Source organism: Mus pahari, chromosome 17 (genome assembly GCF_900095145.1).
Source record: "Mus pahari chromosome 17, PAHARI_EIJ_v1.1, whole genome shotgun sequence".
NCBI lineage: Eukaryota > Metazoa > Chordata > Mammalia > Rodentia > Muridae > Mus > Mus pahari.
Window position 1 is genome coordinate 41,782,706 of NC_034606.1, and position 19,748 is coordinate 41,802,453.

The following is a 19,748-nucleotide window of genomic DNA, read 5'->3' on the forward strand; positions in this document are numbered from 1 at the left end:
GAGAGAGAGAGAGAGAGAGAGAGAGAGAGAGAGAGAGAGAGAGAGAGAGAGAGAGAGAAATAAGAGCTAAAGATTCTTGATTTGCCCCACCACACAAGCATGCTATAAGCTTAAAACTATACTATGACTTTTTTTTCTTAAACTAAGAGAAGACAGTTGAAATTTTCTGAATGAGAAAAAGTTTCAGTCATATAGCCTTAGGCTAGCCTCAAACTTGTGAATGTCCTTCCTCAGACTTTGAAACCCTTCTGTCAGAGGTGCCCACCCACCCCGTATGGCTAGTGTTTCTTAGTGAATGAAGCCTACAACCCAGAGAGAGATGGGCTGACCGATGGCTCAATCTCAGCCAGCAGCCAGCTGCTTATTTCCCAAGCTATCAACATTAGAAGAGGATACCATTCCAACACGTCTGTAGCAGGTATAACTGTAACATTGCAGACATATTGCAAAAGAAATTTGTTTTACAATCCATCTAACCATGTAACTAAAAAGATCCTGTATAATCTTCAGGTGCCATCAACCTGCAAGGCATGATAAAGACAAGTATCAGCTGGGCGTGGTGGCTCGTGCTTATAACTGTAGCAAAAGGGAAGACGAGGCAGGAGGATTGCCATTACTTTGAGGCCATCTTGGGAGACATAATGAGTTCCAAGTATGGGACCCAGGTTCAAATAAAAACAAATTAAAAATTGATGTCAAAAGAGGAATCTAAGAGCTTGAAATTGCTCTGTGATGACAGTGCTCAGCTCAGACTACACTTGACTGCTTTCCTCGGCAACACCCGTCTATGTGAAGAGGCAAAGATACTGTCACAGTTCACAACATATGAATGTTTGCCATTGGTTTTCTTTTCTTTTCTTTCTTTCTTTCTTTCTTTCTTTCTTTCTTTCTTTCTTTCTTTCTTTCTTTCTTTTTTTTTTTAGGTTTTGAGACAGGGTTTCTCTGTGTAGCCCTGGCTGTCCCGGAACTCCTTTGTAGACCAGGCTGGCCTCGAACTCAGAAATCTGCCTGCCTCGCCTCCCAATCCTGCTGGGATTAAAGGTGTGTACAACTATGCCCGGGTTTGTTTTTGAAGCAAGTCTCTCTATGCAGGCCTGGCTGGCCTGGAACTCACTCTGTAGACCAGGCTGGCCTCATGAACTCATAGAAATCTGCCTGTTTCTGCCTCCTGGGATTAAGTGTCCCACCAAGCCTGGCTCCTATGGCTGGCTTCAAAACAAAACAAAACAAAACAAAAAGGTGTTGGTTTCCAAATGCAGGTCTTATGTTTTCCTGGCAGGCGGTTTCCCCACAGAGCCATCAACCTAGTCCCACCACTGGTTTTGATGTCAGGGACTGTCACTGCTCCCGCTCCCTGGAGCAGCCACATTGGCAACCTGCTGCTCACAAGGTACTCTGGCTCCCTCTCAGAACATGGCCCTAAGTGCTCTGTTGAGCAGATGCCCTCCATCATGTGTAGCATCCCCTGTCCTCACCAGGGCAGAATTCTGGCTTATGGAGCACCCTGCAAAGAGGCCAGCCAGCCAGCTGGACCTGGCCCAGAATGAACACATATGGTGAATTTAGCAGAAGAGGGCACGGGAGTAATTCAAAGTGTATCCCATATGCTCAAAGTTAGGAGGGGAAGCAAGACAAAAGAAAGCTGGATAGACGAAGGTAGACGACTCAGCAGGCCGACACTTGCCTGATGACCTGGGTTTGATTCCCAGAACTCAAGTAAGGATAGAAGGAAAGAATCAACTCTACAAAGTGGCCTTCTGACATCCACATGCACACTGTAGCACGTGTATGCTACTCCCATATACACAATACACTTACACCAGTAATAATGATAATAATAAAGTTTTTTTAAAAAAGGCTAAACAAGGCAAACAGAGGCATAAAATATACAAAAATATATAATGACCCAAGCTAAAGTTCCAGCGATGAGGAGCTAGGTCTCTGAGCCAGCTGTTTGGCAGCATGCTTGCCTAGTTTGCATAAAGCACCAGCACTGAGTAACATCAAGTGTGACTGCACGTGCCTAGAATCTGCACATGGGAAGCAGAGATAGGAAGACCACAAGTCCAAGGTCATCTTCTGGCTATAGTAAATTCAAGGTCAGCCAGGATTATTTGAGACCCTGTCCCAAATAGTTAAAAAGTTGGGGTGAAATGATGGCTCATCAGTTCAGGGTGCTTACTGCTACTGTAGAGGGCCTGGGATAAGTCACCAGCTTCCTCTTAGCAGCTCGCAATGGTCTGTAGCTCCAGTTCTAGGGAATCTGATACCTCTTCTGGTCTCTGAGAATACTAGACACAGACGTGGAACAGAGAACACGCAGGCAAAACGTTCACACATACAGTACATCTTTGGAGATGAGCACTTCCATTTACAGAAGCACTGGCAGAGAGAACAAGGACTAAGGGGTTGTTGAGATGGCTCAGTGGAGGAGGAGGTAGTACACACCTTTAATCCCAGCACTCGAGATGCAGAGGCAGGCAGATCTCTATGAGTTTGAGACTAGCCTGGCCTATGTAGTTAGACCCTGCTTTTAAAAGGAAGTGTGCACTGCAGTTAGAGAGGACTCAAGTTCAGTTCTCAGCACGCACGCTGGGTGGCTCACTACCACATGTAACTCTGACTCCCAGGGCGCCCTCTACCTGAAGCTCCCAGGGGCACTTGCATTCCTACGCACACCCAGACACAGACACTAATTCAAAATCATAAAAACCGGAGCTGCGAAGAGGGCTCAGTGGCTGCGAGCCCTTGTTGTTTTTGAGGAACCCAAGTTCTATTCCAAGCGCTCACAGCCATCTGTAACTCCAGTTCTAGAAAATTTGACACCCTCTTCTGATCTCGATGGGCACAGACAGACCCATGGTGCTGACACACATGCCAGACACTCACACACATTAAAAAAAAAAAAAAAAAAAAAAAAAGGAAAGACAGGATTTCATGAGGATCGGCGAGCTGAGGAACAGCAGCCACAGGTTAGAATACCTGCAGCTGGAGTCATGGCGAGAAAGAATAAATAAAAGCTTGAAGAAACACTGCCTAAAAATTTTCCAGGCTTAATGAAAGCCTTACAGCCGCAAGCCCAAAAACTTCCACAAATCCCAAAGGGCAAAGCAAATGGTGTAACAGAAAATCTTAGGTCAGCCATTTGAAATCCACAATAGAAAAAAAAATTAGCCACAGTAAAAGCATAAGGCATAAAGGTCTGGAGTGTAACTCTGTTGGCAGATTGCTTGCCTTGCGTGTGCAAGGAAGGCTCTGAGTTCATTTCAGTTCCTAGCACCACAAAAACCATATATATAATCCCAGTACCCCAGAGGTGGAGGCAGGAGGGTCAAGGCTAGTCTGGCTATGGAAACCCTGTCTCCACAAAACAAAACAAACAGCAGAAGAGGTGCTGAGGACTCAGCTCAGCAGCTGGGAGCACTTGCAGGCCGGGCATGGGGGCTCATACACAGGGTTTAATGGGAAGGCATATTTAAGGCTGAATTTTCTTTGTCCCCTTTAAAGTCTATTTTTTTTTTCTTGGTTTTTCGAGACAGGGTTTCTCTGTATAGCCCTGGCTGTCCTGAAACTCACTTTGTAGACCCAGGCTGTCCTCGATAAAGTCTATTTTTGTGTTGTACCAATAATGTTAATCTTTGGGTATTTAAGACCATGCAGGTGCCCAGGTGGTGTTTGCACACAACTTTCTTTCTAGCACTTGGGAGGCAGAGGCAGTCAGATTTCTGAGTTTGCGCCCAGCTTGGTCTAAAGAGTGAGTTATAGAACAGCCAGGGCTACACACAGGCAAACCCTGTCTCAAAAGGTCTGACACCCTTTCCTGATAGGATCCCTGGGCACAGGAATGAAAGGAAGGTCCCTGACACAATGATCCTTATGAAAACCCCAGCTAGATACTCAGCAGGGAAATACTTGCTGGAAGAAGGTTGGTCTGAAGCAGCACTGACTGCCCTCAGTGTCACGGTAAGTGCCTCTTCTTAACTTTAAAGGAGCCCAGCCCCTGAGAACAATGCAAGAATCAGAGGCCATCCCCTCATTCTCTACAAGAATCCAAAGATACAACTCTGAGCAGACACCCCCACTGAAGGTGCATCAAGCAGCCCTCTGGGGAGGACAGTAGGGGCCCAGATGTCTAGCTTTTCTCCTTAGCCCCTTTCTCTCATCTCCTCATCTCTTGTCATTTGAGTCAGGGTCTCACTTAAACACAGGCTGGCTTCAAACTCCGGATCCTCCACTGCTTCCACCTCCCTTGTGCTGAGGTAACAAGTGTGCCACACCACCCCTGGCCTTACTTCCCCTTCCCTTCCTCTAAGGCTCTGTTCACTTCCGCAAGTGACTGAGGACAGTATCCTTGAAGAGGAGATAGCTGGCCTGCCTGATAACCCTGGTTCAGCAAAGACTTAAAGAAACCCTATTAATGGGACAACTAACAGTCTAGAAAGCGTGCAGTTCTCTCTGCCACCTCAGCCCCACCCTCTTCTGAGTAAGTACCGTCTCCCCCAACCCACCTGCCTCCTCACCTGCTAGTCTCCTCCTTTGAAGTGACCAAGGTTGTTGCCCGCCCACTGCGAACTGGCAGGTCCTGTGCCCTTTCTTCCGGCTCTGGCTCCAGGGAGGAGCCTGTGCTACCATCACGGCTGCCCCTCCCTGGGCTGTTGTCCGCAGAGGCACGAGGGGACTCAGTGTTCTGTTTTAGTGTCTGCAGTTTGGCCAGAGGAATGATGTCGCAGTTCTGTGGGCGATGCCACACGGTGCGCTGCGAAGCGGCACTGTAGTAGTAGAAGCGTGATGTATTGGGGTCAAAGAGCTCCCACCACTGGTCCTCGCTGGTGCGCTTGATGCGCACACCGGCAGGTGGGTCCCACACGCACTCCCCGGTGACCAGGTTGGCATACATTCGTTCGCGCGTGCGTGGTTCGATGATCTCCACCCACTCCAACCTGTAGAGGATAAAAGCATCAACTGAGACCTTGGCTCTCCCCTTACAGTACAGGGGCATCCACCAGCTGCCGAGTGCTCCTGCATCAGTGTTATTTCCTAGGAAACCTCAGGGCAGCAGGACCTCAAACTACTGCCCCCGCCTGGTCCTCAGCCTGCAGCCCTGTAATCCCTTTTATTTATAAAGAGGTAAATCACTCTATACAAGGCTGTGTTCTCGAATACAAGTATGTTTGATTTCAGGACGCAAATGTTTAAAGACTGCTTTCAAGTTTTGATAACTTATGGTTTATTTTCATTTATGCATGCGTATGTGTACAATGCTCTGACAGAAGAGGGCAGAAGTCTCTTCTAGAGCTGCAATTAGTCTTTTGTAAGCCAGTGCCATGAGTACTGGGGACCAAATTCTGAACCACTGAACCATCGCTTCTGCCCTCAAAATTAGGGCACATTGGTGTTCTGGGCAAGCCCCCCTCCCCTCTTTAATATAGGTCTGATTCTATAGCCTAGGATGGCCTAAAAACTTGTAGTGATCTTCCTGCCTAAGTGTCTGGCTCTGTAAATGTTTAAAGTAAATACAAAGTGAGTGTCAGGGAAGGCCTGCCACAGTTCATAATAAAGAAACTGCACAGCCTTGCTTGAATTGACACATATCTGTTTATATATATTCAGTTCTGTAGGAAACTGTCAGATAGGAAAGCAGAAAGGAAAGGGGTGGTGGAGAGATGGTGCAGGAGTTGGAGTATTGGTTGCTCTTGCAGAGGACCCAGCTTTGGTTCCCAGCACCCGCACGGCAGCTCACACCTCTCTGTAACTCCAGTCCCAGGGGATCTGACCCTTTCTTCTGACCTCCACAGTATTCATACAAACACAGGCAGGCAAAACACACACACACACACGAACAGACTAAAAGTAAAAAGAAGAAAAGAGGTTGTACAGGGGCAGAGGGACTGGTGCAGCTTTCCCTCGGCCTCTCTCTCCAGCTGTGGCTGTGCGTGTTTGTGCACACACGTGAAGATGCATGTTCACACTGCGAGGCTATCCTCAGTCACATCTCCAGCGTCTCTGAGACGGGGCATCTCACTGAAGCCGGACTCTGCTGCTTAGGCTGTCCCGTGAGGCTGGGGAATCCGCTCGTCTCCCGTATACAGTGCAGGGTTATAAGCACACATTGCTGGATCCACGGTGGGGGGGATGGACTCAGGCTCTCACTCCCCAGCAGAGCCAGAGTGAGCCCTTTCCTTCTGTCTCCCTTTTAAAATGATCTGATTTTTTTCTCCCAGACTTTATAATGAAAATTTTCAAACACGTGGAAATATACTAAATTAAAACAATTATTTCAGCCGGGCGGTGGTGGCGCATGCCTGGTCTACAGAGTGAGTTCCAGGACAGACAGGGCTGTCTCGAAAAAAAATTAAATTAAATTAAGAAAAGACACCAAGTTTTAATTTTAGTGAGTTAGATTTATAAAGCCTTCCCTCATTTTTTTTTTCTATTTCTTTCTGGTTTATGTTCTACTTGTAGGTCAAGCATATCCTCTTATAAATTAACTTATCAAAGTTTTATCATGTTGCCATTTATTCTGATGTCTTGGATCTGTCCGGCAGATTTCACCTTGCTAAACAGTGTCACAGTTTCCATGACAGGAAAGAGCAGCTTTACAAGCCAGCACTTCTGCGGGAGCCCCTCTGAGGCCCCTCACCTCTGCCTCTGCATGCATCTTTGTCAGGGAGCTTAGGAAAATGAACAATCTTGTAAACTTGTTTGCAAACTCCCCGGCATCCTTTCCCTAAGCGCTGCTTTGGTTACTTTTTCGGTGTGAGAGAAGAACCCCCAGCTCTGCATGTAGTAAGCATGTATTTGTTCTGCTCCTGAGCTATCCCTCAGCTTTTACCACTCCCTTTCTTTTTTTAAAACTGTATTTAATGTATGAGTGCTCTGCTGCATATACATCCACCTGCCTGAAGAGGGCATCATATCCCCCTATAGATGGTTGTGAGCTACCATGTGGTTGCTGGGAATTAAACTCATGAACTCTGGAAGAGCAGTCACAGACTTAACTTCTGAGCTATCTCACCAGCCCTACTTTTCAAAAAGAGATTTACTTTGTATTCTGAGCTAGCCTTAAATTCATACTCCTGTTGCTTCAACCTCGCAAACACCTGGTTTTACAGCTGCACACCACTGCACCTAGCTCTCAGCTATTCTTTAAAAAAAATTTTAAAACTGCATTCCTATTTATTTAGTGTCTGTGTGTCTGTGTGTTTATTTGGGCGTGTGTTTGGAAGTAAGAGGACAACTTGTAGGAGTTGATTCCATTCTTCCACTATGTGGTCCCTGATCAAAATCAGGTTGCCAGGCTCGGCAGCAGGCACCTTTACCTGCCAACCCTAACTCTTGGCTATTCTTTTTTTTTTTTTAAAATGTCTTATTTATTTATTTATTATATGTAAGTACACTGTAGCTATCTTCAGATGCTCCAGAAGAGGGCGTCAGATCTTGTTACAGATGGTTGTGAGCCACCATNGAAGAGGGCGTCAGATCTTGTTACAGATGGTTGTGAGCCACCATGTGGTTGCTGGGATTTGAACTCAGGACCTTCGGAAGAGCAGTCAGGTGCTCTTACCCACTGAGCCATCTCACCAGCCCACTCTTGGCTATTCTTAACCTATTTTTACTTCCTCATGAATTTTAGAATTCATGGCTTGCCAACTTCATACAAACTCTGTTCCTATCTTTGCAAAATCTGAATACTACTGATTGATTGGAGAACACAGACACCTCTGTGGCACCGACATCTACCCAAGCGGTACCAATCCAGGTCTAAGGCCTGTGTGCTGCAGGCTCTCAGCACGCTCTTCTTGGCTATGTCCCACTGCTGATGCCAGCTCAGCTCTCTGAGGCCCTCACCCTCCAGCTCCCATACCCTTCAACTTAAATACTTTACACCTAGTATCCATCTCTGGGGGTCTGTTTCTGCAAGTCACTTGTGAAGCCTCTTTGTGTACTGGGCCACCACACTGGCCTGACTCCCTCTCTTTCCCCACTCAAGGTTCTATACTTCAGATATAATGCAGGGCTCTCATGTTCTTAGCCAAGAGCCATACACTCTGATGGTGATGGTTAGGCACATGTCTGTCTGTGTCTTTGTCTCTGCCTCTCTGTCTCTCTCTCTCCCCCAACCCCTTCTCTCTCTGCCTCTACTACCCTCTTAACTCCCCTCCCCATGCCCTGAATAAACTATTCTATACTATACTACTGAGGTGTGGCTAGTCCCTCAGGGGGAATGGATGCCTCAGCATGGGTCTGCAGAGGCACCCCTCCCCCATACCTGACTATACCTCCACCAAAACATATCCCCTCTCTATCTTTTCAGGCCCCAGAGGTAATGTGGGCCTTCATCCCGACCTTCTGCACAATGCTTCCTATGCCACTTAATGTTCATGCTGGTCCTACCCTCTACCCAGAACCAAATCCCATGTAAGCAAGGGGGCCTTTTCTACCTCAAGTGCTTCTAATACCTAAATCTGTCTTCTGGCCTGGCTAGCTTGCCCTTCTCCTATTAGTGTGGGGATGACACTAGTGCTAGCAGCTCGGGACTCACACTATGGTTCCAGTCCCCCTGCTTGGTGACTGAACTGGAACTACCTCATGATGGGGGAGTGGGATGGGGACTTTTCAGGCCAGGAGGCATAGCTCCTTCAACACTGTACATGACCATGAAACTGTAGCTAATATGAATGTTATACTCTTTCCTCTCTCTGTCTATCTGTGTATGTTGCAGCCTCTCACTCTGTCTTTGTGTCTCTGTCTCTCTCGGTTTTTTGTTTGTTTTGTTTTGTTTTTTGAGATAAGGGTTCCTGGAATTTGCTCTGTAGATCAGGCTAGTCTCAAACTCAAAGATCTGCCTATGCCTACCTCCAGAGTGCTGGGATTAAAGGTGTACACCACCACTGCCCATCTGGACGTTTAAGTCATATACTGGGTTTGTTTCAGATGCCTGGCAATTCCCGATGTACCGGCTGGAGCAGCAAAATGCTGGACCCACCATGGCTCACACAGTAACTACTGAGGCAAGAACAATGTAAGCAGTTCGCTCCAAGTTCAGGGCTTTCTCCCTAACAGGGTTGCCATGAATGCAGCTGCAGCCAGCATCTCTTCTCACCCACAAGGATGGGTGTCTAATAAAACCATAAACACGCATGTGGATGCTAAGAGCTGACCAAAACTAGCCTCTCCAGAGGCCCCTGCAGCACGGCCAGCACATGCTGACTGTGAGAAGCATGGCAAGATGTAGATAGCTGCAGGAGACGTTAGCTGAACACCTGGGCTTTAAAGGCTGCTGAAACATCCGAGCACAGTGGCACAGCCTCAGCTTAGCTTAGCCTTGGAGGATGAGGCATAGGAGTGCTTAGTCCAAAGTCCAAGGCCAGCTGGGGTAATAGGATGCCGTGATCCATCAGCCCATCACTGGGATGGATACGCCGTCTGGATTTGAGTCTGAGGGTCCTTCTTGTTCTTTGGAGGGGACCTGGGCTTTGAGACAGAGTCTTCCCTGGATTGGCCTGTGGGCATGTCTGGGGTGGAGATTGTACTAATTAAGTTAACTGATAGAAGAAAACCCAGCTCACTGTGGGTGAAGCGCCATCCCCTCAGCAGAGCAGAGGTACCCAGCTAAGCACAAGCAAAGCAAGCCAGCATACAGGCAACCGCTGCTTTCTGCCAGGACTGTAGAAGCGATATGACTAGTTCTTTCCACTTCCTGCCTGGACTTCACCACAAAGGCCTGCCTCTACCTCCCGAGTGCTGGGATTAAAGACATCGGCTATCACTCTGGGCCTAAGTTGCTTTCTGTCAGGGTATTTTTCTCTGTAACAAAAATGAAACTGGAACAAAACACAAATTCATAAAGAAGAGAGAACAGACTCAGAGCAGGCTGGTCAGAGGAAACAGTGCAGCAGGGGAGGGGTGGAGGTGGTCAGGGCTAATATGCTAATATACCAGTCACAGCATCTAGAAGAGGCGGGAACGAGCAGATACAAATATATTTAAAACATGGGCTGAACTTTCTAGAAGATTAAAAAGCACCACAAACTTCAAGCACTGAAGTCTCCAGGTAAGGTACCTGTCCCAGCCAGGGAACAGTGAAATGTAAGATAATGTTAACCCAAAATCATCAAAGGTGTCACACATGCTATGGGGTAGCCACCATCAGACAGTCCCGGAAACCTGGCGTGTCAAAGTCTCGGTGCTAATGTCGTGCTGCAGGAGGTTGTAGCTGGGACAAGAGGACACAGGAACCATTACCTGAACTGACATTAAGGAGACCTTAGTTAGGGCACACAGGACACGGTGGCAGGGCTCTGGGAAAAAGCTGAAGTCTTCACAGCAGCCATATAAAAAGGCTGGATGTGAGCTGCCCATGAACTCCAGTGAGGCCAGAGACCCTGGCAGCAGGGAACGCCTAAGCTGCCGGGCCTTGCACAATATACACACTAACCTGACAACAGACCAGGAAACTGGGCCTCACTCCCAGGATCAGGAGCCCAAAGCAACTCATGAGCTGTTGCCAGGCAGGGCATGAGGAGTGAGAGGAGGATGAACGTCAGATGAAACCTGTCCATAGCCAGATGAAGGGGCCACAGGAATCGAGGAGTGTTAACCCCTGGGCTGGCCAGAAACGACAAGTCTGATTCTATTCTCCAGAGAGGCCACCTAGTGAGAGAAGTGCTTCCTGAAGGGTGAAAGCAGAGCCACCTAAGACCCAGTTTGGATGCCTCACCCTGCTTACCTGTCACAGCCACAGGGTGGCTTCCACGACACACTCTCTGATACACACGAGCAGTTACAAGGCTAAAGTGCATGACTCCAGACAGGCTCGTGGCACACAACAACACAGCAATGAGATAAACCACCCACACAGTAACATGGGACATTTCTAGGCAGCAAGGCCTTGTTCGGGAGGCCTGGACTACAGAGGGTCTGCATGTACCTGTCATCCATGCAGGAGCTGGGTTTCTCAGAGAACAGAGGAGCCATTGCACAATGGGTAGAAGAGTTTTATTGCAAAAAGCAGGGGGACCCGAGTTTAAAACCAAAATGCCCATTTAAAAGGACAGGCATGGCCACACTGTACCTGTAACCCCAGTGCTATGGGGGTGGAGAAAAGGGATCACTGGGGATTGTTGACTGGCAGCCTAGCTTCAGGTTCAGTGAGAGATCCTCTCTGTATTAATTATTTTTCTATTGCTGTGGTAAGATTCTATGACTAAAGCAGCTTAAAGAAGAGAGCCCACCATAGTGGAAAGGCAGGGTATGGAAGCAGGAGCAAGAACTGGCTGATCGCACGCTCACCAGGTGCACATAGGAAGCAGAAAGAAAGCAGGAAGTGGAAAGATATGAACTTTTAAGTTGGCCCCCAGTGACATGCAGGATCTCTAGGAAGACCCCATTTCCTAAAGGCTTCCTAACTTCCTCAAACAATACTATCTATCAATGGCAGACCAAGTGTCCAAATACATGGCCCAAGGGAGACAGTTCTCATTCAAATGACCATACTGACTCACTAGAGCAAGCCAAAGAGTGACTGGCAGAGCAGGGAAGCTCATGTCCATCTCTGGCTACCATGTGTGCCTTTGTGAGAATTCTCACATGCATACATGTGTGTGCAAAATGTAAAATGTGCAAAATGCGCACACACACGCACGCACACACACACACGCACGCACGCACACGCATAGAGGCCTTATGGGCCTCTATGGGCTTATGATAAATCTAAGAAGGTGAGATGCACCCACATACCGGGAGAAATGTATGCACTGCCCCTACCTTATGGCCAAGGCCTTCTGTAGGTTGCCCAGCTGCAGGCGTTCACTTCTCTCTGCCCTGGCGATAGCCTGCATTCACTCCATGGTCACCCTACATGTGGTCGCCATCTATAAGGTCCTGACCTTATATAATATGAACCCCTCTGGGCTCCCCACTATAAACTGAGGCTACCAGAGCCCTTTCTGACTGGCCTTCCTGACTTGGCCAGAGAAAATGCTCTCAATAATGCCAGCATACTCGACTCTTTCCTGTTAATTCTGAAGCCATTCCAAGTTCCTCATCACTGGGGACTACACCTTCTGCCAAGACTGAGGCAGGAGTAGCTGTCTTGCAGAGTATAGGCGCACACCCCTGTGGCGCCAGCAATGACTGCAAGGAAGCTGTACCTTGAGCTCCCAGCTTCAGATGGCCAGGTTCCCTCAGTTCTTTTGTACTTTCTGCTCTGACTGAAGCTGAAAAAAAAAAAAAAAAAAAAAAAGTCTAGGATTGGTAATTGGATCATCTTAATCTTAGAACCCTTAATGGCTGGACTGACTTCAGCATGAACTCTCAGTAGAGAGCACATCATTCAATTCCTAGACCTGGATGTTCATATTCTCGTCTTCAGCCTAAAGCACAGACATGTAAGTGTGTCCCGGGTGGACACAAGCACATGGTCGTGGCAGAGAGCACCCCTGCTCTTGTTGGCATAGACTCCAGCTTTGCAGTGACAACTCTGACCAACAGACACCTCAAAACTTGGCTGCCGCTTTAGGGCAGATTTGCTGACAGAACACTGAGAGGGAAAACCAAGCACAGACACGAAGACAGATGTGCACAGGGGTTCCACGGAACTCCCGAAGTAGGGTTGTGGAGTCAACTGTCTTGGGCCAGATGTTCTCATGCAGGGTCAAATGGGGAACAGGGTCATAATGTCTGGAGAGATGAATGAAGCTGCTACAGTAGAGGAGGCAAGGAAGAGGAAGCAAGACTTCTAACATGGAAATAAGCAGATGTGAAGATCCTGGGGCAGACCTCGATGGACACACTTCTGGCTGCCCACAGACCCAGCAGTTGCAGCTTGCCCCAGCATGGTCCCCGGTGATGATGACACTGAAGGAAGGTGGTTGCCTACAGGGTCATGAGAGGCTTCAGGTACCTCACTCCTCTGCAACCGATCTTTACCGACCTTCTTCCTAACCTATATTAGGGTTTACCAAAACAAAGCTACGTTACTCTCCAAAGAATTTTCCTGAGTGACAAAAGAAAGCTATTAAGCACAGAACAATCTCTTAATCCCTTTTTTAAAAATGTAAGTCTTAGTTTTGTTTAAAACGTCCTTTTAAATCAATGCAATTCAATGATCCTCTCTCCACAAAGAATGGGGTTTTATTCCTTTTGCAGTGCACTCCTGTGCATGTGGGCAGAAACCCAGCCCTTTAGGAACATTCTTGGCATCTCCTGGGGGGCAACATTCAGTCACAATACTCAAGAGAATAAAAGGCACAAGAGGGGGGAAGCCCAGGACTGACACCCAAAGCCAGGCGTGGGTGTGATCTAAAGATGTCCACAGTGAGTGGCTTCAGAAAAACGGGGAGCGCAGTCTGGAAAGCCCCATGGACTATGCGGACTCTGAAGAAAGGGAGAGACGCAGCAAGCGGCCACATAGATGTGTAGGCCTAGTGAGCAAGTTGGGGAGGGCACCTTGAGTTAAGGAAAGCACAGCCTGCACACAGTGTGGCTCGGGGTCTAACAGTCCTGCGCTGGCGAGTCAAGTGGGTAAGAAAAGCACGTTTGTTAGCTGCTGGAGAGCTGCTCACAGTGCTTCACTGAGGCAGGACTCAACCCTATGAGCAGCAGGAAGTACTGACGTTTGGTGGCTTCCTGCTGACCCACCTGGAGATACAGTGGGCAAGGATTATTTGGTGATAATGTTTGAGATTGACTGACATACACCTAGCTCTCAGGAGCTATAGGCAGGAGAATGTCTGTGAGTTCAAGGCCAGGCAGGGCTACACAGAGAGACTCTATTTCAAAAAACAACCAAAGAAGTCAATGAAACACATGGGTTAGCTAAAGTACCCCAGAGCCTCAGGTACCAAGAAATCGGGTCCCAGCCAGCCACAGTGGTGCAGGGTTGTGGGCATGCTTGTGAGCAGCCATGTGGGTGCTTTAATACCAGCACTGGAGAGGGAGGGATAGCTCTACGTTCAAGGCCAGCCTGGTCTACAGAGAGAATTGCAAGACAGCCAGGGCTACACAGAGAAAACCTGTCTCAAACAAATAAAACAAAAACACAAACAAAAGAAAGGGAAAAAAAATTGGATCATTTTAGAGTTGAAAGTCAGGTCAATACTTCACACCATACCCAAGTCTAGACTCCAAACTGACTGGCATGCTATGGGACTGGGGACATAACGCTGAGGGCAGTGGGACTGGGGACATAACACCGTGGGCTATGGAACTGGGGGCGTAACACTGTGGTAGAATGCTTGCTTGGCATCCATGAGGCCCTGCATTTAACTCAGATCACAAAACAAACAAACAACAACAAAACCTGGTATTGAAAAACTGAGCAAAAGATTTTTAAGAAGTCTGAAGATGAACTGTGATGTGTACAGGGTATTACCTTGCCCTACCATCAAAAATCTAACTTCTAAGCTGCGCAGCCACCCAGCAGGTACCTGCCTGAACCCTTTAAGGGTCTGGCAAACTATGGTGGGTATACACATAAGCCCTGTTGTTGTTAGTAGTTCTGTTTGTTTGTTTATGTGTATGGTATTGCTTTACTATGCCTGAGCACCATGTGTGGGCAGTGCCTGCAGAGCCCAGAGAGACAGCTTTGCAGTCCTCGGAACTGGAGTTACAGATGGTTGTGAGTAGCCATGAGGGTGCTAGGGGTCTGGTCCTCTGTAAGAGGAGCCAGCACTCCTAACTGCTAAGTCATCTCCCATCCACTGCTTTTTGTTCTTTGAGACAGAGTCTCACGCATCCCAAGCTGGCGTCAAACGCTTTATGCAGCTGAAGACTCTACTTCCCAAGCACTGGAATCATCTCCCGGGACCACAGGCCCATTTCATGCAGTACTGTAGAGTGTAGGGCTTTGTGTTGTTGGGTAAGTACTCTAACCAGCTGAGTACAAAGACCATTTTTATATTGGTTAAGGGTACCAACGTCATGAAAAGGTTGTGGAAACCACTTAGATTGGACAAGGCTAAGGAGGGTGAGAAGGCAGAGGCAGGCAGAACTGGCTGACGGACTCTATACTACATGGGGACAGAAGTGCTATACATACAACTGGGAATACATGGTCTCTATGGTTCAGTGTGGCAGAAGAGATCAAAGCCTGTGTCAACATCAGATCTGATCAGTGACTGTGTCCTGGTTATGTGAGTCACCTGACAGACACACACTCAAGCATTTAAGGCCTAAGGCAGAACACTTGTGACTTGCCTAAAGTGACTCAGAAAGGACAGATGACTGATGGTGACAACTCGGAGCAAGAACACATGGACATCTCTGGGACTGTTTTCTTTTTCTTTTCTTTTTTTTTTTTTTTCTGTTACTAAGGAATTATTTCCAGATAAAAAGCTGCACATCAGAAACAGAAACAAAGAGGCATGACTACTGGTGTCTGTATGGACGGATGCCCAGAGTGCCCAAGAAAATGGGCGAAGTTTGTATGTGCAGCCCACACGGCAACATTCTGAGGGGAGGAGCTGGCTGGCCTCTGTCAAGTGTGCAGGGATCACCGCAGTGAGCGGCTGTGCTGAGAACACTGGACTAGAGAGACAGGAGCAGGAATGACCACTGGGAGGACGGTGAGAAGGCAGTGCACGTGGGTGTGAGCAGACTGGGAGAACTCCCACAGGTGAGCCAACACGACCTCTGCTCTGAACAGTTGCTCCCCCCATGTCCCCAGGGCCGGGATGACTCATTGGGAGTGGATGCTGCCTCCTTACCTGGTACTTGACCCCGGAATCCTGGGCTCCTGCTCATCGACATGATGGCTTCTGCATTCATAATCCTGTGTCTGGGACATTGCCATCTGCTTCCTTGGTGCTGAGGTGAACAGTTGTCAGGGGACCATCAGGTTGCCTCCTCCAGCATCACACAGGAAGAGGCCACACTAGAGAGAAAGAAAAGTGGCTAAGCACTGATGGCGGGTGTCAAGTGATGGTCCACACCACACATGAAATTACAGTCTTGCTTTCCTGCCATATAGCTGGCTCAATGGAAAGCAATTCCCATGCCTCAAGACTCCTTGGGGAAGCCACTCCCAGCCAGCTCCACTTGTACAGAGGGAGAGCCTGATGGCCAACTGCCTCCTGCTGGGATTCCACTGGGGCCAGGGCAGGGGCATGGAGCTTCAGGAACTACAAAGCTAGAGGACGCACTAAGCACCCAGGCCCCACCTGTGTGTGTATGGCGTCTGGCCCCAGCACAGGACGCTGCACACGGGGAAGTTACCGTGGAGATGAAGCGGGGCACAACGCACACAGGGTATGGCCTCATGCACAGTGGACCTCAGGCACGCAAGGCACACACAGATTTCCTGTGACAGTGAACAGGCTCTCTCACAGACAGGTTGTGCTGTTTAGAATATACATGGAAGGGACCCCTGAGCCTATGCTCATCCAAGATATAAAGCCATCCATGTTGTAAATGTGAAGGCTGAAAACTAAAAATGGACTTTTAGGGAAAACCAGAGAATGCTGAGTTTTACAGTGGGGACAGACCTCTGAGACGGCCACCAGACCAGCGCCCAAAGAAAAAAACAGTGACTTAGACTGTAATAAAAGGAAGACTGAGGATAGCTACTTATCAAGAAACCAAGCCTAGGCTACAAAGTGAGATCCTAGAAGGTGGGGGACGGGGGGGGGGAGGAAGAAGAGGAGGAGGAAGAGGAGAAGAAGGAAGAGAAGGAGGAGGAAGAAGAGGAAGAAAAATACAAATCCAAAATGGGATGCGGTTGCTACATAGAGCATCCAGCTATGGCATGTGTGATCTGAAAACAGGCACACTAAACATATAACAAATGCTGCCGATAAAATGATAAAGAAGTAGCAAGTAGACAGTGCAGACAGCAGCTATGGAGCCGGCTCCATTTCATTCTTCAGAAAGTGCTCTCAAAGGCGTGTGACATAAGCACTCGCAAACAGGAAAGACGCCAACTACCGAGTGCTGGCTAGAGCAGGGGAAGAACACTTACATCCCAGCGCCGGGGCTGAAGGGCCCCGAAGGGGAGCACTGCATCGACCTGGCCCAGCACCCTTACACAGAGGCCACTTCACACAGGTGAAGAGAGCAGCAGTGCTCTCTCAACAGACACGGGAGGGACGCCAAGTGCACACCAACTCCGTAGCAGCAAGTGAACCCATACACACTTTTAAAAAGTCGAGAAGCAGTTGTGGCTGTTAGAATCAGATCCAACAGGCTTAGGACCCAACAGTGCCAGGAGGGGATCCGGGTCATACGCTGTCTCCAGCCAGGGCACTGCTGCTTACACAGTGCTGATCCAGGAAGCTCCCGGTGCTGCAGGCTCTGCATGCATGCCCCTCCCCCCACCATCCCAACCACACACACACAGCCACTGTGGACAGAATATCACTGTGGTTCTCTTATTCTTTACTGACTCCCAAATGGCATTAGACTCATGCCTTCCCTCAAACCAAGGATATGCCATGGATATTAACTGCTAATTTAAGGACAAATTCAAAAAGGTTCAAATTACCAGGTAAACCAGGTAAGGTGGCACATACCTGTAATCCAAGTATTTGGGAGACAAAAAAAAAAAAAAAAAAAAAAAAAAGGAAAAAAAAAGAAAAGAAAAGCTATTATAACAAAGAACAATAAAATTTAGAAAGTCACTAGGTCGTTCCTTAAAAACATATATTCTCCTGAACTGGAAATATTTTAAAAAGTATAAATTTCTAGTTATATCACCTAACAAATTTAAACTGAGATGAAATATTTAAGCAGATCTGTAAGAAGGCTGGAAAGATTGCCCAGTGGTTAGAGCACTGGCTGCTGTTTCCGAGGACCTAGGTTTGATTCCCAGCACCCACATGGCAGCTGGTAACCATTTGCTACTCTAGCTGCAAGGAGCTCATTGCCCTTCTCTGGCCTCAGTGGACACTTCATATGGTATACACACATGTAGGCAAAACCCTTATACACAGAAATAAAAATTAATAAAAAAATTAAAATCCGCTAACTAAAAAAAAGTTCTAGCCCAGAAAGATCCACTGGGCAATTTAGCAGACCTTTAAAGAGAAAGTAACGCCTGTGCTTCTCAAACTAGTTCATAAGCTAGAAGGCAGCCTTGCCCACCACCACACTGCCAATACCACACTGGTTATGAAATGGGAAGAGGAATGGATGGAATATAACCAAGCACTTTTTATAAAGCTAGGAAAGACACTAGCAACACCATCAATAAAGGAAAATTATAGACCAATTCCCTGGTGAGCAGAGATGCAAATAGTCTCAACAAAAATACTCGCAAACTGAATTCAAGAACTGCCGGGAGCTGAAAAACTCTGACTGGGTAGGCAAAGAATGGGTAAGATCCTGAGTGAATGTATTGTTGGCACGGCACAACTGTGCCGAGAACCAATGCTTTCCTTGGGTCAGGCTTGGAATGGCAAAGTTTCCTCTGGTCCAAGTGTGAGTTTTTATGAACAATTGACCAGTGGTGCAAACACTAGCAAGCCCAGCGTCCCAGCGTCCTCCTCCAGGAGGCTACAGTGGCACCAACAGAGGTGGCCTATGGGGACCAGCTAACTCCTCCCACCTGAGCCCAGTGTTCCTACACGTCTATCCTTCCCTCATGCCCTCACAGTCCCTGTCAGCTGGGACACGGAAAAGAGCACACCAGAAAGACCATCCTTTATTCCACAGAGGCTGGGATAACCATCCAACAGATGTAAATCAATAAATGTAAGCTATCAAGGACAAAAGTCACATAATCTTTTTTGTTTTTTTTTCTTTTTCTTTTCCTTTTCAGAGCTGAGGACTGAATCCAGGGCCCAGCAAGCACTTTACCACTGAACTAAATCCCCAGCTCCATATGATCAGGTTTTTGACAAAAATTCCAACATCTTTTCTTGAAAAAAGTTCTTAGGAAACTCCAAAGAGAAGGACTTTTCAACCTAATAAAGGCTCTATACACACAGCCTATAGCTAACACACAAACAGTGAGAACTCCAAGTGTCCCATTAAAATCAAGAACAAGAAAAGGGTATACATTTTCTTCACTCATATTCAATATTGTACAGGAAATAGTAGTTAAAGCAATAAAACAAGAGAAGCAAATAAAAAGGACATAAATAGAAAAGAAAGATGTCAGAGTCTGCTTATTTGCAGGGGGGCTGAGTCTTTATGCAGAAGACCCCGAGAATTCACAAACACTTTCACAACGCTAGTGAAAGAGTCGACAGTCTTTCTAACCAATGCCAGACACACTGAGAAATAAGGGAAACAATTTCATTCACAACAGCCTTGAAACAAACGTTGAAATAAAACTAATCAAGGGAGGGAAAGATGTCCACGCGAAATGTTTAGTGCACTGAAGAAGGGGAAAGACACGAGACAAGGGAAGCGACCCATGCTCACGGGCCATCCTACCAAAAGCAACTGACACACCCTGTGCAACCCCATTAAAATACCAACGCCCTCTCATCTCAGCAGAGAACAACCTTAAAACCCATATGGAAGCACAAAAGAATTCAGATGGCCAGAGCAATCCTAAACAAAAGGGTACGCTGGATGGTGAGCAGCCCCGATTTCAAGCTGTACCAAGGAGCTACAGTAACAAAAATAGCATGGCGCTAACACACAGATCAATGGAACAGAATCAGGGATCCAGAGAGAGGCCATGGAACTATGGCCATTGGTTTTTGATGAGGATACCAAAACACACACAGGAGAAACAAGTATCGTCAACAACAGTGCTGGGGGGGCTGGAGAGATGGCTCAGTGGTTAAGAGTGCCGAATGCTC

The 19,748-nt window shown here is 47.5% G+C and overlaps 1 protein-coding gene across 3 annotated transcripts in view; it reads right to left on the bottom strand.

Annotated features, from left to right (window-relative positions):
* Nucleotides 1-19,748, bottom strand: part of Arhgap39 (Rho GTPase activating protein 39) — an 88,412-nt gene that overhangs the window by 23,304 nt on the left and 45,360 nt on the right. For all 3 annotated transcript variants that reach the window (XM_021216852.2, XM_029547747.1, XM_021216853.2), the window contains exons 2-3: nt 15,708-15,874; nt 4,521-4,940 (exon numbers count right to left, since the gene is read on the bottom strand). In XM_021216852.2, the coding sequence (XP_021072511.1) occupies nt 4,521-4,940; nt 15,708-15,793 (506 nt within the window). In that variant the 5' untranslated portion in view covers nt 15,794-15,874. The remainder of the gene's footprint in view (nt 1-4,520; nt 4,941-15,707; nt 15,875-19,748) is intronic.